The 14,663-nt window shown below is 43.3% G+C and overlaps 1 protein-coding gene across 10 annotated transcripts in view; it reads right to left on the minus strand.

The window, feature by feature from the left end:
• Positions 1–14,663, minus strand: part of greb1l (GREB1 like retinoic acid receptor coactivator) — a 46,584-nt gene that overhangs the window by 3,288 nt on the left and 28,633 nt on the right. For 8 of the 10 annotated variants that reach the window (XM_076876921.1, XM_076876926.1, XM_076876924.1 and 5 more), the window contains 25 exons: positions 13,751–13,888; positions 13,535–13,660; positions 11,820–11,957; positions 10,616–10,801; positions 10,221–10,520; positions 10,009–10,137; positions 9,524–9,658; positions 8,734–8,931; positions 8,477–8,657; positions 7,484–7,673; positions 6,650–6,786; positions 6,195–6,537; positions 5,797–5,912; positions 5,427–5,659; positions 4,604–5,163; positions 4,308–4,410; positions 4,056–4,202; positions 3,809–3,948; positions 3,545–3,706; positions 3,237–3,441; positions 1,821–1,983; positions 1,471–1,698; positions 1,233–1,389; positions 947–1,147; positions 188–326 (listed from right to left, as the gene is read on the minus strand). In XM_076876921.1, coding sequence (XP_076733036.1) covers positions 188–326; positions 947–1,147; positions 1,233–1,389; positions 1,471–1,698; positions 1,821–1,983; positions 3,237–3,441; positions 3,545–3,706; positions 3,809–3,948; positions 4,056–4,202; positions 4,308–4,410; positions 4,604–5,163; positions 5,427–5,659; positions 5,797–5,912; positions 6,195–6,537; positions 6,650–6,786; positions 7,484–7,673; positions 8,477–8,657; positions 8,734–8,931; positions 9,524–9,658; positions 10,009–10,137; positions 10,221–10,520; positions 10,616–10,801; positions 11,820–11,957; positions 13,535–13,660; positions 13,751–13,888 — 4,755 coding nt within the window. The remainder of the gene's footprint in view (positions 1–187; positions 327–946; positions 1,148–1,232; positions 1,390–1,470; positions 1,699–1,820; positions 1,984–3,236; positions 3,442–3,544; positions 3,707–3,808; positions 3,949–4,055; positions 4,203–4,307; positions 4,411–4,603; positions 5,164–5,426; positions 5,660–5,796; positions 5,913–6,194; positions 6,538–6,649; positions 6,787–7,483; positions 7,674–8,476; positions 8,658–8,733; positions 8,932–9,523; positions 9,659–10,008; positions 10,138–10,220; positions 10,521–10,615; positions 10,802–11,819; positions 11,958–13,534; positions 13,661–13,750; positions 13,889–14,663) is intronic. The other 2 variants (XM_076876928.1, XM_076876929.1) reach the window with 2 other exon arrangements.

The following is a 14,663-nucleotide window of genomic DNA, read 5'->3' on the forward strand; positions in this document are numbered from 1 at the left end:
AAACCTTGCCAATGTCCTTTTAACATCTGGAAGCTTTTATTTTGACAGTCTAGCACAGAGGAAGGTAGGGGGTGAAAATCTAAGAAAACAACCAGGTCATTTCCTATAACTATGTGTGGGGTCTTGGGAAAATATGAGCAACAAAGCATCCCGATCCCTTCCTTTAATCGTGACACTGATTTCATACCTTTGAGGAAGTCGAATTTCTTCAGGAGTCCAGAAACAACGAAGGAGTCACAGAGGTAAAGCAGCAGGCCACTGAACACCAGCCCCTGATGGTTCAGGTTGGTGGAGTGTGGACGAGAGTTGATATAGCACACAGAGATCTGCAACAACAACAACAACAACAACAACAACAACAACAAAAAGAGACAAACTTCATTAATCACAGTCGGGAAAATGAAACTAACATCACGAACTTGCCTCGAAGTAACTGAAAGAAAACATTACGACTCCCTGACAGTTCCTGCTGGGAGCTCCCGAAGGTGTCTGCTCAAGCAAATTTAAAGTCGCCTTGTGGGTAAAAGTTTAAAACAAAAGATGTGCAAAAACTTGAGAAGACTGTGTGTACAGATAGATGGTCATTGCCTCCTATGCACAAATGTGCAGTAAATGCATTGTTAGCATTCACTGTGTGCACATGTGCGTGTATGCAGGTCAGAATGTTCTAAGAAGAACAGATGGGAAAGTCATGCAACATGCTTCTCTGTGGGTTAAAAAAAAATCTACATTAAAGTCGGGGAGCAAGTTTGCCTCATTTCTCTATACTATACAGATTAGAGCACCTTATAAAGTATATAACTCTGCATATCAGACAGAGAAGCACTCGATTTCTATCCAAAATGTGTCTATCACAGTAGTCTGGTATTTAAGCCTTGCCCTAAGTTTGAAATAGAGATTATTCTACTGTTCCTGCTTTCAACTGCAACCTCCAGGGAGCTCTCACCTCCGGGCTGAGGTTGAGGTAGCTGTCAATGGACAGAACTGGGTTGTCTCTGTTCCTAACAGCTTTCGGAAATAGTCTGTGACTGCAGCTCTGGAGGAACCTTTCCAGTAGGAACTGGGCCGGGGCGTCGAAGAGGGTCTGTTCGCTGTCTGGTGCACAAACATACTGCAACGGGCTGATTAGAGTGGGGTTTTCAATTTCCTTTGGAGAGAAGAAAGAAGTTTCATGTGAGCTGGTGTTACGCACAGAAAGACAAGGACATAACAAAGCGAATAATTTTAATCACCTGAACACCCACCATGAGTTTAGGTTTGACCAGGAATTCTTTGTTTCTTCCCCCAACTGGAATGTGCTTCTTCATCAGGAAGAAGTTGTTGAAGCGGCACAGCAACAAGCCACTGCTATTAACCCTTAGATTAAAGTCCACCTCCTCGCAGCCATACCTGCACGGGACAGCAACGTCAGGTAACGGTGACAATGCACACCTCAGACCAACTGACTCACATGGCCTTCTCTGAGCTTACCGATTCAGGTCGTACTGGACGTTCTGCGTCAGGTCCACATTCAGCATGACAAAGTCATGGAGGTGACACCGACTGAAGGGATTGCTGGGAGACCTGCGAGCCAGGCTGCTGCTCCACTTGCGTGTGCCGCACACGGCGTACTGGGAGATCTTGGGCGTGTTCTCCATGTGCTGCAGCACCGTTTTTAGAGACACGTTGCTGAGACATGAGCCTCCATCTGATGTCTCACTAAGAAACCAATAGGGGAGGGCAATTTTACATATTTTGAACATATGTAAAATTGATTTTGAACAGAGCTTCGTTAACCGTAGCAACCAACTCCACTCTTACACTTGGGAAGCGCTTATTACCTTCCTTCTGCTGATTGGTGGGTGTTCCACTGCACACAGGAGTCGTCCATCATGACAATGAAAGGCCATATGTCTTGTCTCTTGACACCTTGCTCCTCCAGTCGGTTCCTCTCCAGCTCGAGGTTATGGTATGACAGCTCTTTGATCAAGAAGCGAGTTGCACCTTAAAACAGACAGGATTGTTTTTGTTAGGTTTTCCACTTAAGATTTGATTAAAACTGATGCACCTTTAATTAACTTTGATAAAAGAAGTAATCTTTTCAAATCCCATGTAAGGGATATATTTGCATAGAGCTTGTATACATTTGCAAATTTACAAGTCTGATAGTTTAGAAAGACAATGAGGTGCACTCTGTTGGGCTTTTTGTTCTTCTCTGTCACACGAACCCTCTGCATGTCCTCCTACACTACATTCATGAACCTCTTCTGAGGTCTTCCTCTTTCCCTCCTGCCTGGCAGCTCCATTTAGCCACTATCCGTCCTCTGCACATGCCCAAAACCATCTCAACCATTTTTCTCTAACATTTTTCCTCCAAATCGCTCAACCTGAGCTGTCCCTCTAATCTGTCCGTTCTGATAACCGAGTAAAAATCTTAACATCTTCAACTCTACCATCCGTCTATTTATTTTTTCCAGTGCCCCGCTCTCCAAATCCTACATCATCTCAGGCTTCACTACCATCTTGTAAACCTTCCCTTTCACTCTCCTCATCTCTACCCACTCCAGCCTGCCTGCAGTCTCTACACTCTGTCGGGCACTGCAGATAAAAATATGTTTAGGTATTCAGCAGAGAAGTCTATCCTGATTAGAAAGCAGTCACACTGACATAAAGGGTCATCTTTAGCCCAATGCCATCTGCTTATCTGAGAGAAATGTTGTTTAGTTACACCCACTTCAGAAAGGCCTTGCACCTAATTGGCTGCACTACAAATCAGACTGATACAATAGATGGCTGACCTTCTCGCGTTGGGTAAGGCAACAGGTAACCTTTCGCCTAGTTTAAACACAGCACTAAAAACAAGTTGAAAACACAACCATGGTAGATAATACACTGCAACGAATTACTCATTATCAACAGAGTGATAAGCTGTCATGTAAAGGCTGAACGCCACTGTGTGGACTTTCAACCACTAGTAGTGCTGTGGAGAAAGGCTTTCATAAGAGGGTCTCCATTTAGTTATTTTTGCTCATACAAGAGCGAGTGAGCAATGTAACACAAGTTCCTGCTATTCTTTTTTTTTTTAGCATCTGCTGCCATGCAAATCACGACAACAAACACAAGCGAGGGCAAGAAAAAACGATGATATGGGAAAAAAAATTTATATCGACTGCAAGTAGAATGAAATATTTTAAATATATTTTAGTTAGGATCAAAAAACTGTCAGGTTTAACAACAGAGATAGCTCAGCTGCTCACCAACTCCAGCGTTGTTGAACATGGCGGGCAGGACGAGCAAGATGTGGTTGGGCCAGTACTTCCTATAGTGAGGCATCTCAAACTGTTTGACCACGAGGATGTGCAGATGTGCTGCGCCCTCCGTGGCATGGAAAATGTTGAGCAGGCCGTGTTCTTGGCGTCCTGTGGTCGGGGTGAAGATTGGACTCCTGAGAAGGTCGGGGTCCTGCAGACAGATAAACACGGTTGAAGCAAAAGTAAACATGTGACCCAAACGGCGATTAGGAGGATTAAGGCGCGACAGATACTGCTGTCTTGAGCAAACTAACCTTGGTGGAGACCAGAGGCAGACGCATGCTCTCCAGGTGGCTGCCCTGATGACTGAAAACAAAGTGCTGCTCCTTAGATTTGGGAATCACAAACTGGAGCTGGACCTCCTCTCCCAGCATGGACGAGCAGAAGGTGAAAGCATGAAAAGTGCACTCCGACAGCTACAACACAACCACACACACATGTACAATATTAACACAAGGATGGGATATGTGCATCTGTAAGTCTGCAGTAAAGCAGAAGGTGTTGGTGGTGCATCTCACCTGTGTAGCTGCGCCTGCTTCACAGTAGTGATGGCACTGGTCACAGTGATGAAAGGCATTGTGGGCAGCAAACCTACTCTGACGTATCGACTTGGTCACTCGTGTGGCTGGAGTTTGGTTCTCTTTATCTTGCTTACAATCTATATAAACATAAAAAACGTAAGTTCATTTTTTAATAACACCCAATTAAAAAGCTGAACTCAGAGTGGGCAAGTTTGATGGGTTTTTTTTCCATGTTTTTGCTGACCTTTGAAAGACTTTAGCATCTTGTCAGAGTAAACAGGGCTGGCTTTCCTGAATTTAGGATCTCGGAGGTTGGGGTCAAAGGGCAGCTTTCGGACTTCCTCGATGTCCGGCCACTGGGTACTTACTAGAGTTGTGACCTCTGAATTTTCTGTGGCGGGTGATTTGATACATTTGTCACCATCAAATTAACTGCTTCATGTATTTCACAAAATGTGAAGGCCATTAAAAATAAACAAATCCCTATGAGTCTCACCTTCCTCCACTTCATCCTCATCATACACGTCGACCTCGAGCAGCCTGATGAGCATCCGAAACAGGATACGCAGAAACTGCAGGTAGGCGCCAGTTTTTCCCACCTAGCGAAGGAAAGGAAAGAATACCAGTAGAACTACAGTGACACTTAAATCCAGATGAGGAATTAACTGCATAAATTTATATGGATGCAAATAAATTTAAAGAAAATTTATAAAAAGAATTCTCTGTATTCTATTTTTAAATCAAGTTAGTCACAAATAAGAAAAGGAGTATTTTCCACACGAGATTTGTTACCTGTGGGGGTCCACTGAGCAGCAAGCGTCGAGGATGCGGCACAGACGGCGCTTCATAATCAGCATGATGCTGCCGCGCGATGGTCCACTGGCGGTAGTACATGCTCTGCTCCGTCCCCTGCAGGGTGTGAGTGATAATGGGCCTCAGCGGACTGCTCCAGGCCACGTCTGCGTGAGGGAGCAGCGAGGAGGAGCTCAGCTGACTCCCAGAGTCCCCCGACAACAGATTGTAAGCCGCTCGCGACAAGATGACTGTGCGTGGTGATGCCCTCGTGGGCTCGCGATCGCTCTGCGTGGACTGGCTGGGCCTCTGGGTGGAGGAGGAAGATGGTGAGGGGGAGGAAGATGAGGAACTGGAGTAGAGGGATGGAGGAGCCTTGGAGGCTTTCGAAGGGTCGGAAGAGAGCGGGGTTCCCAGTGAGTCGCACTCCTCCTTAATTCCGAGTGTTGATGTGCCCATGTCTATGGTGACCATGCCTTCAGGCTGCGAGGTGGAAGTGGAGGGTTTTTGGAAAGAGTCTGCAACATCAGATGAGCTGACACCATTATCCGCCAAAGAGCCTGAGGGAAATATGAAAGACACACCCGCACATATATGTAACTAACAAGTGCTCACATGTTTGGAGGGTTTTTTTCTCTCTTTGGATTAAAACCAAATTTTCTACAAACCAAACTCATTCCAAAGCTATGACCCGCGTTCATTTACAGTACCCATGTATTATGGTCAACTTGCTTTACTGTAATCAGAAATCAATTAGAGTTAAGCTCATGTCAGTTACACTCTGGGTTTCCTTTAATCCAACATCACAGTAATTCACACTAACCAGAGGTTCTGGTTGCAGCGCTGCCGTTGCTCTGAGGTCTTTCCAGCTCATCTCCATCATTCAAGCTGGTGGCGACCTTCTCCACATCCGATTGCCGAGGGGCCATAGCCTTCTTTGGTTTAGGAACAACAACCCTGGATACGTAGGTGCATGCCAGACCCACCTCCTGTTCCAGGGCTGTACGAGTCAGGTAGCTGGAGTCTATCAGTCGCAGGTCGCAGTATTTCAAAGACCTAGAAGTGCACAAGGGAGTTGATGGGAGACAAGAGTTTTAGAGAAGAGCTAAACGGATCTTTGCTACATTTTATGTTAAAGAAACAGACATACTGAGCCATGTTATAAGCTAGGGTAGTATTAAGTATGATATTACTTGGGGAAAGTCTCTCCAAGAGGGTCTTTGCCCGTGAGGATGACGATGCAGGGCAGCCCTTCCAGATCCTCATAGGTGTGTGGCACCCAGTCTTCATTCTCACAGCCTTGCCAAGCCTGACAAAAAGAGATGAAAATCAAAGTGTGCCCTCTTCAGTTACAGGTTATTTATAAAAACTAAAAACAAAACAAAAAATGCATGAGACTTTAATCATGCAGACAAAGTATGAGGCAAAACAATTTTTTCATTGTACAAAAGTGCACAACAGATTCGCAAAATCATGTAAACTCCCTGATAATGACTGATCTGCAAAAACGCAGAAGGATCCCAACACTCTACATTCAGCAGAACACACTTCACACAAAGAAATCAGTCGTGTGACTCTGATTTTTCCTCACCCTGAGGCGACTGATAAAATTTCTGTGCAGGTTGAGCTCAGACGCAGGACTTCCCAGCAGCACTGCAAAGCACAGCTGCAGTCCCAGCTTGTCCCTCACGTCCTCCAGTCTTTCTCGGGCCAACATTGCCAGCTGCAGCGAGGGGATACGGACCAGCAGCATGTGGCCGTGGCCCTGGGAGCCCTCTCTGCTTGGAGCGTTTATCAAGTCCTCCACCATGGCCAGGGTCTCTGGAGTTATGTGGTCTCTCAGGGACGGGGAAGAGGTGAGAGCCATCATGGCCTCAGTGTACTGCTGAATCAGCAGGTAGCTGCGGATCACCATGCTGTGTAGGTGGGGATGTCTGGAGGTACAATCAGAGCTTTTTAACTGATTATAATGTCTACAGTTATTATGAGTTACCCACTCAGTGGAAGTAAACACAAAACTCTTCATGTTTGATTCATCAGTTTCACCTTTCCAACAGAGTGTGAACCATTTTCTCAAACGCATCATCATAGCGCAGGATGGGACTGGCCATGCCCCACTGCAGGGATCTGCTGTAGTCCCTCAGGCCAAAGTAGACCAGCTCGTCAGGAAACTGCTCCCTCTGCTGGACGATAAAGATACCGACATCGGTTTAGACAATGTGTCCTGACTGTTCTTAATGATACACTGCACACTGTTGAAACGCTGTGCCTAGTTACAAAACATGGAGTAAGTATCCTCATATATAATACTGGATAAGAAAGTGAGCCTAATGTGTTCTATAATATATTGGTTCCCTTTCTCTCTGACTTGTAACTCCTTAACACGAGGCTCGAGTTACTTTAGACCCTTTTTTAAAAAATGTCTAAAACTGTAACTGCAGTTTCACCACAGCAGGGGGAGTAGCTAAACCACAGCACAGGAAATATGCCAGTGTGCTGCAGTAAAGTCATTTATGATAAATAATTCACATAAGAAATTAGCATTTGCCATTCCAGTGACTGCCTATCGTGGTGTTTTGTAGACCATTCTGCATAACTCATAACTAAAGAAACGTTTTAGTGTTAAAAAAAAAAAAAAAAAAGTGGGGATAGGTTAATTGATTAATCTAAATTGCCCATAGGTGTGAATGTGAGTGCGAATGGTTGGCTGTCTCTGTGTGCTAGCCCTGTGACAGACTGGCGACCTGTCCAGGGTGTACCCTGCATCTCGCCCTATGACAGCTGGGATAGGCTCCAGCGCCCCTCGAAACCCTGAAAAAGGGTAAGCGGAAGCGAATGGATGGATGTAAAAAAAACAAACAAACAAACAAACATTCTCACCAGATTGTCGTTGGACGGCCAGTGAACTTCATTGTGGATGCTGATTCGAGACTGGCGGGTCTGCAAAGTGTAAGGGAAACAGCTGACCTGCAGGACCAAGAGGTTCATGGCATCTAAGACTTCTTGACAGTTCACCACCCGGTCAGCCAAACCCTGCAGCTCCCCGTGGCACACAGAGCCTGACAGGGCACTGAAAATAGATCAGGGTGGGGAAAGTGTTTGAATGAATTCATGGATATTTTTTTACTTACTATGATTATCCTAGCACAGCACTTAATAACACTCAACATGGTTTTGAAATAACAACTTTGTGCAAAAAGCTTTGTATGCTGGTCTAACTGGCTGATGTGTGGGAGGTCGGTCCAAAGATAATCCCCTCTGGGAAAAAGGAAGTGATCTGTTTTAGTGTTCTGGCAATAACAGAAAAAAATTCTTGGGAGGAAAAAAAACAACCTCAAAACAAAACAAAGAAAGACAAGTTATAATAGTTAGTTAACTAAAATTAAAGACTGAAACTGACATGTAGCATAAAGCAAAAGACTAAAATATACTACAGCTTTGCATGTTTCTAATCTTTGCAAAGGGGATCTCACTGGGTGACGACCAGCAAGACTGAAAGATTGAGCATTTCCCCATCATGATAATAAAGGGAATTAAAAAGAACTTTAACAATAAATGGTGTTTTGTTGTAAAATTACATGCCACAATGAGAAAAGACAGCACCTACTGGCCGTCGACAGTGTTCACATGACTGAACTTTAGTATTTGCACAAGCGAAGAAAGATTCTTACAATAACTTTAAGAATGTTTGACAACAACTTTAGCAAAACTCTCATGCTTTCATTGAAACATCAACATTTCTCTTCAATGGTGAAATAGCTTGAAAAGTCAGTTCTTCTTCTTTAAAGGCTGCTTTAAATTATCAGCAGAGCAAAACAAAGTGAGCCATAATGGTTTTAATGGGAGAATCTGTGCTGTCGGGGTCGCCTTTACCTTGTGAGGTCGACGTGCGAGTTGTCGTGAATGAGGACAAACAGAGTGTAGGGGTTCTGTTTGACTTTCTTCATGAAGGCCTCCATCTTGGCGTGAACATCACCGTCAAGACGCACCACATATTTGTCTGACTTCAGGTGGGCCGTGGAGGGGTCTTCATTTCCCAGGTCCACAAGTACACCTAAGGCGAAAACGTGAGGATTCCATACAGCACTGCAACAAAACAACAACAGTTCTTCCTTTGGGTTTGTACACACCTGATTGTCGGATGCGTTGTGCCGTCTGGTGGACCAGAATGTGAGACGGTGGGACCAAAACCAGGAAGTCCACCTTGCAAAAACGCCCTAAATCGAGGTTCTGTGTCCCTGAATCCGCGATGGAGCACACTTGAGAAAGAAGGCTACGAGCCACATTAAGCTGGGCCGGATAGATCTGGAAGCCCTTTGTAAAAAGATCTGCAAGAAGAAATACAAAAGTTAGCACCAGGATGATTATATGTGAAAAGCAGATCCTAACCACAGCAAAGTATCACTGCTTGCCTAAACAAACCTCCCCAAAACAAACTATGATGAAATTTAATTTAATGGTGCCAAATCACAACAGCAGTCACCTCAACCTGCACATGTACCGTAGCCACCCTTTTGTCAACAAATTACAACGAGATGAAAATAATCTGGAGAGACGAGATCCAGTCAGAACGATCAAACTGTGCAGTAAGATTAGTCACACACACGGTAACGAAAAGGAAAATAAGTGTAGATCTACATGGTTGATTTTATACACCTGTGATAATGGGACTTAAAAAAGAAAAAAGACTGAATTCAAAGTTTAAGAGGTGTGACTCGCTGTGGGATGAGGTACAGGGCCAAACAACACTCCGTAGCTCAAACTAACCTTAACTGATTTTGTTCTGGACACTGGCCTGACTTAACATTGACACTGAATGAAGATCCACATGCTGATTTAGACAGATGTTGCTGCCTAGTCTTTGATTTGCCTGCTAAAAACTGAAAAAGACTTTGACAGCGAGCATGAGAGCGGTCTAACCTGAGTCTGATGGTGGTGACATGCTGGCAGCTTCCTGGGAGTGGATGTTGTCGGTGACATCGCCCTGAAAGGGCTGGATGACCTGTCCTTTCCGCCTGCGCTGGTATCGCACCAGCTGTTTGTCGAGGTTGTCCCCTGGAAACAAGCAGTCACCAAAGTTACACAGAGCGAGGGACGGGAGCAGGCTGTGCACTCAGTATCAAACATATCAGAGTGAATGTGTCACCACCACCACCGTCGTGCTTTTTATTATTAGCAGCGAAGGTTTTAGTTGATGTTTATCTCAATTCTAAACAACATTAATTCAAATATAGGAATTCCTTTATTTATTTTACACCGTTGCGTTTTCTGATCATGCTCACTTTTAATGTGGTTCAGTAACTGTCGTTTTGCTGCTAGTAGAGACAAAAATGATTAGTAAAAGACAAATTAGTATTTTTCTCAAGATTATTTTAATGAACACAACTTATGGATACTCATCTTACCCAGAGAGGTGGTTCTGAAATGAGATGTCAAGATGCTGACTTTCCCCGTGATGAGCTCGTAGCTGATTTCCTTCAGAAATTCATTGGTTGTGAGCATCCCTTCTGCTAAGGCCCGCGCTTGATACTTTCCTGAATCCAACAGGTAAATTTACATTAGAGTTCAGTCTAGATACTGCATCCCACACAAGTTTCACCACAAAGATGACACTCACCCAACACAATCACACAGAACTCGCTGCCGCTCATCTTAGAGGCGCATATAATGACCACATAGGTTGGCAGGCACTGCTGTTGAGGAGGACCCTCAGCCAGAGAGCGCAGCGACTCAGAGATGCCTTCGCCCAAAGAGTTGTTTGTGACCACCACTTGGACGCTGCCGCCAGAGACGCTCGCTTCCAGCCGAGCCAGCCAGGGTAGTTGGAGGGGGGAGATGGCAGGTCCCCCGGGACAGCACAGCATGGCCTTCAAGACTATCTGCTCCAGCTCCTCCCTCAGAGGAATCTGCTCTGAACCTCCAGAGGAAAATTCAAATATGAAAATCTAAAAACACTGGCATGAATCATTTCAGCAACACACACATCTAGCAGTGATTGTGTAGGCTGCTTACCTAAACGTGCAAAATACTGTAGAGTGAGCAGAATCATCGTCTCCACGCTGAGTAACCGGCTGCTGTTGAGCCCCAGAGCCTCCAGGGTTTTATCTGACAGTTGGCTGCTTTTATAGCAGCTGACCAGCAGGGGGCTCACCACTATGTCCCCAACATTTCCATAGAAGTAAGGTAAAGTGCCATGGCCTAAAAACAAAAACTTGGCATTAGATGAACCAGAAAAAAACCTTAACAAACAAACAAAAAAAGCCCACTTAAGATGTGTAAAACATTTAACATTTGAGCTATAAAACTTTGTAAGAAGCTAATTATTATTTTTGACTGAGTCGTTTTTTTGATGTAACATTGCCGTCTTGGTCAGGTCTCCCTTGAAAAATAGTTGTTAATCTTAAGGGGAATTTGTCATTAAATAAAGATTCAATAAATACATAAATAAAACTAAGCAGACCTTATTCCCACTAGCCACTTTATTAGGTACACGTGTTCCACTGTTTAAGGCAAAAAAAAAAAAAAAAAAAAAAAAAAAAAAAAAAATCTAACAGGCCATCACATGGCACCCGCTTAAGTTCAGACTGATCCGAAGGGGGAAGAAAAGGGATTTAAGTGACTGAATCTGGCATGGTTTTTTGGTGCTGGGCGTGCTGGTCTGAGCATTTCAGAAACCTACAGAAATTAAGTGTAAATTTTCCACACAACCATCTCTAGGGTTTACAAACAATGGTCCAAATAAGAAAAAAAAAAAAAAAAAAAAAAAAAAAACCACATCCAGTGAGTGTATGAATTTGAGTAAAAAAAGAAGACAGTCCGCTTCGAGCTAATAAAAACTCAGAAAACCACTCGTTACGACCAAGGAATGCAGACGAGCATCTCTGAACACTCAACACGGTGCACCCTGAAGGAGAAAAATATCTGAGGAATGTTTTCAGCACCTTGTTGAATCTATGCCAATAAGAATAAAAGCAGCTCTGAAGACAAAAGACGTCTAACCTGGTACTAGCAAAGTGTACCTATTTACTTGATGAAAGTATATTCAATCGGATTAAGATTTAAAAAGATCCACAAAAATGCATCACACAGATTTTTTTACTGCCTTTTACAGTTTAAGCAAACAAAAAATACAATAATTTGCATTAAAATGGGTTTTATATGCGCTGAAAGGTGATGTTTAATATGAAGAAACATATCAGTGAATTAAAACTGGTACCAATGAGGATGACAGGTCGGACTCCTGCAGAGTTGAGTAGGTTGTCGGGCACGATGACCGTCTCTCCAATGGTGACAGGCTGGGGCTGAATGACGCCTATTACAGGTGGTTGAGGAGAGGCTACTCCTAATACCGGCCCTTAAGGATGATAAAGCAATTACGTGTCAGTACAAACTTTAGCCATAGTTACAGTTTAGGAGATGTTTCAACATGTTTGACATGCAGACAATGCTTCTGAGATACCAATAACAACAAGGATGCAGAAACACGCTGACTGGCTGTGAGTCAAGAAAACATTTTTTAAAAAGTCCCAGTTCCTGTTAACCAAGTCAGAAGGTAAGAAAAACATATTTTTGCTCATTGTCTTTTTCAGTGTTGTTGTATACTTTAACGCTTCAGAGTATGTGTCTCCAGTGCATCTAATGTCAGAACTATTAAGTCCCCTCAGCTCCTCAGGAGTCAGGAGTTGTTCCATAGTGCAGGACAAAAACCTCTGGGGAGGCAGCTTTTAGCTTTCATGGCCTGAACCGCCGGAACAGTCTGGTGACATACCTGAAAGCAGCTAGATGTACTGAAGTCTTTAAATATAAACCTAAAGCCTAACTTTTTGACTGCCGATGCTCTATAGAGATTCGTTTAATTTACTTAATTGTATCTATAACCACAGACTTTTACTCTCAGATTAGTAAGTCAATAGTAAGGATTGCGTGATTATAAACAGTTACTTTATCGAATATTTATTTATCACTTGCTTTACTGACTTCTTGTCAGCATTTTTTTTTCTAATTTATTAGTACTAGTTTATGATGCTTTGCAATTACTCATCTTTCTAACTGCTTTTATTTCACTTATGTACACTTAGGGGACACTTTTTAAACTTTGTCTTAAATTGGTCTTCTCTTTTTACCAGTTGCTGTCTTATTATCTGCCTGCTAATTATCTGTAACTAGCCTGTATACAAATAAGACTGATTGTTTTAAAAGGGAAAACTTCAAATTAATTGACTAATATTAGTAAAATAAGCTCCTTATGCGCTGTATACTTTCTTTAAAGAGATGTTTATAGTTACATGTAAACTGGAGAGATGTGAGACATTTAGTGAAGACATAACATTATGTTCATATTTACAGACACATACAGCTGGATAGCTTTATCCTGGTGATCTCACCAGGACACAACACGGATTTAATGATGCTCCTGTTATGGAGAAAAAAATGTGCACATCCTAATTCCTGCAGTGGCTGATTTAGTGGAACAAAAGAACAATTTTTGTTGGTTATTTTATTAGCAACCATGTACACCCTGTTCATTCTGGCCCTTCTGCCCAGATTGCCTTTTTATTATTTCTGTCAGCTCGCCTAAATACACGATGTGGCAGAAATCTCTAATCGTGCAATTCTTTTAAATTCACTTGCCCTACAAACTGTCCAGCTCTATCACCATGGCAATGCTGGGTGAATCATCCTTAACAACCAGAGAGCGTCAGGGACATTAGTGCATACTCATCCTCAAACAGAGGCATGGGGAATGAGGGTGTGCAGACACTTCTCTGCACACACTCCTTTGCACACACATGCTCACCAATCCAGCGTTAATGGATAAAAAAAAAAAAAAGGAACACTTGGTATAACAGGATAAATTTAAAACCCAGAAGAAAATAAACTGCTCAGCCTCCCCCTCCCCCCATCCCCCTGAAGGTGGCTTAACAAACAAACCTGGAGAACAAACTATTGGCCGAATAGCTGGCACAGGGACAGCTGTTGGCGGGACTGGCACCAACGAGCTGGGATGCCAGCTTCGGTGGCGCTTCTTTGGAGGGCCAGAGTTCATAGCAGACAATACTAAACATTAAAGACAGACAAGTAAGAAAAAATGTCAATACAGAAAATAATTACAAATAACACACTGTACGTATTCAGAAAGGATCCTACCGGGACTATCTCCTAAATTAGCAGTGCGATACCCCTGACCTTGAGGCCCTAAGGACATCTGGGAGGGGCTGAGTAATGGAGGGCGCCCATCAACAGCCAGGCTATTTGTTGGCACATTCACCCGAAGAGCTGTGGGTACTGAAACACAGATTACGCATTAATACAGTTTGTGAAACTGCAACATTGCCGAGATAATAAGCTCACAATAACAACGCTGACACGTTGTTTCTTTTTGGTGTAATGTTTAAACTCAAAGCACTGATTGACTCATTCTAGCCATCTAGTTATAAACTAAAGCCTCGTCTGTGAATGAATCACTACTGAGATTTCTTTACTCTTTAAGTCGTCTGCATGCAGTCACACACCAAATCTACCTTACATGCTTGCAAATCTCACCTGCTCAACTCTATCCATGCTTTTAACTCCTGCAACATTTATGCTACAATCTGTAGATTATCTTTGTGTGTTTTGAAATCATCCCCAATCTGTTTTGACCTGTACCTGACCACTTCCATGCTTTGTGGACTCTGATCTCTGCTCTCCCGTCTTGTTTTGTCTAACTGCCAACTTGCCTGCAAACTTCAGCTTTGTGCTTTTATCAATAATCCACCTTAAAACTGCTCCTGCCTTTCCAGTTTCTGTCACTATGCTGGTCTGCCTCCCTGCTCTCCTTACACAATGGTGCCATGTTGCGATATTTCAGCCTGCAGCACAGTGGCTAACTGCCAGCATGCTACAAAAAGTTGAATGGATAATGAAAAAGCGAACAAGTGATATGCAAATATAAAAATATTTCCCCCAACTATAACTGTCTGCAGAGTAACCAATGAATGAAAATAAGTCAGTACTAACGGCAGGCTATTGATTTCCTATACGTACACTCTTGTAGCAATTGGCCATGTTTCCATCTCAT

The sequence above is a fragment of the Maylandia zebra genome, linkage group LG18, assembly GCF_041146795.1.
Source record: "Maylandia zebra isolate NMK-2024a linkage group LG18, Mzebra_GT3a, whole genome shotgun sequence".
Taxonomy (NCBI): domain Eukaryota; kingdom Metazoa; phylum Chordata; class Actinopteri; order Cichliformes; family Cichlidae; genus Maylandia; species Maylandia zebra.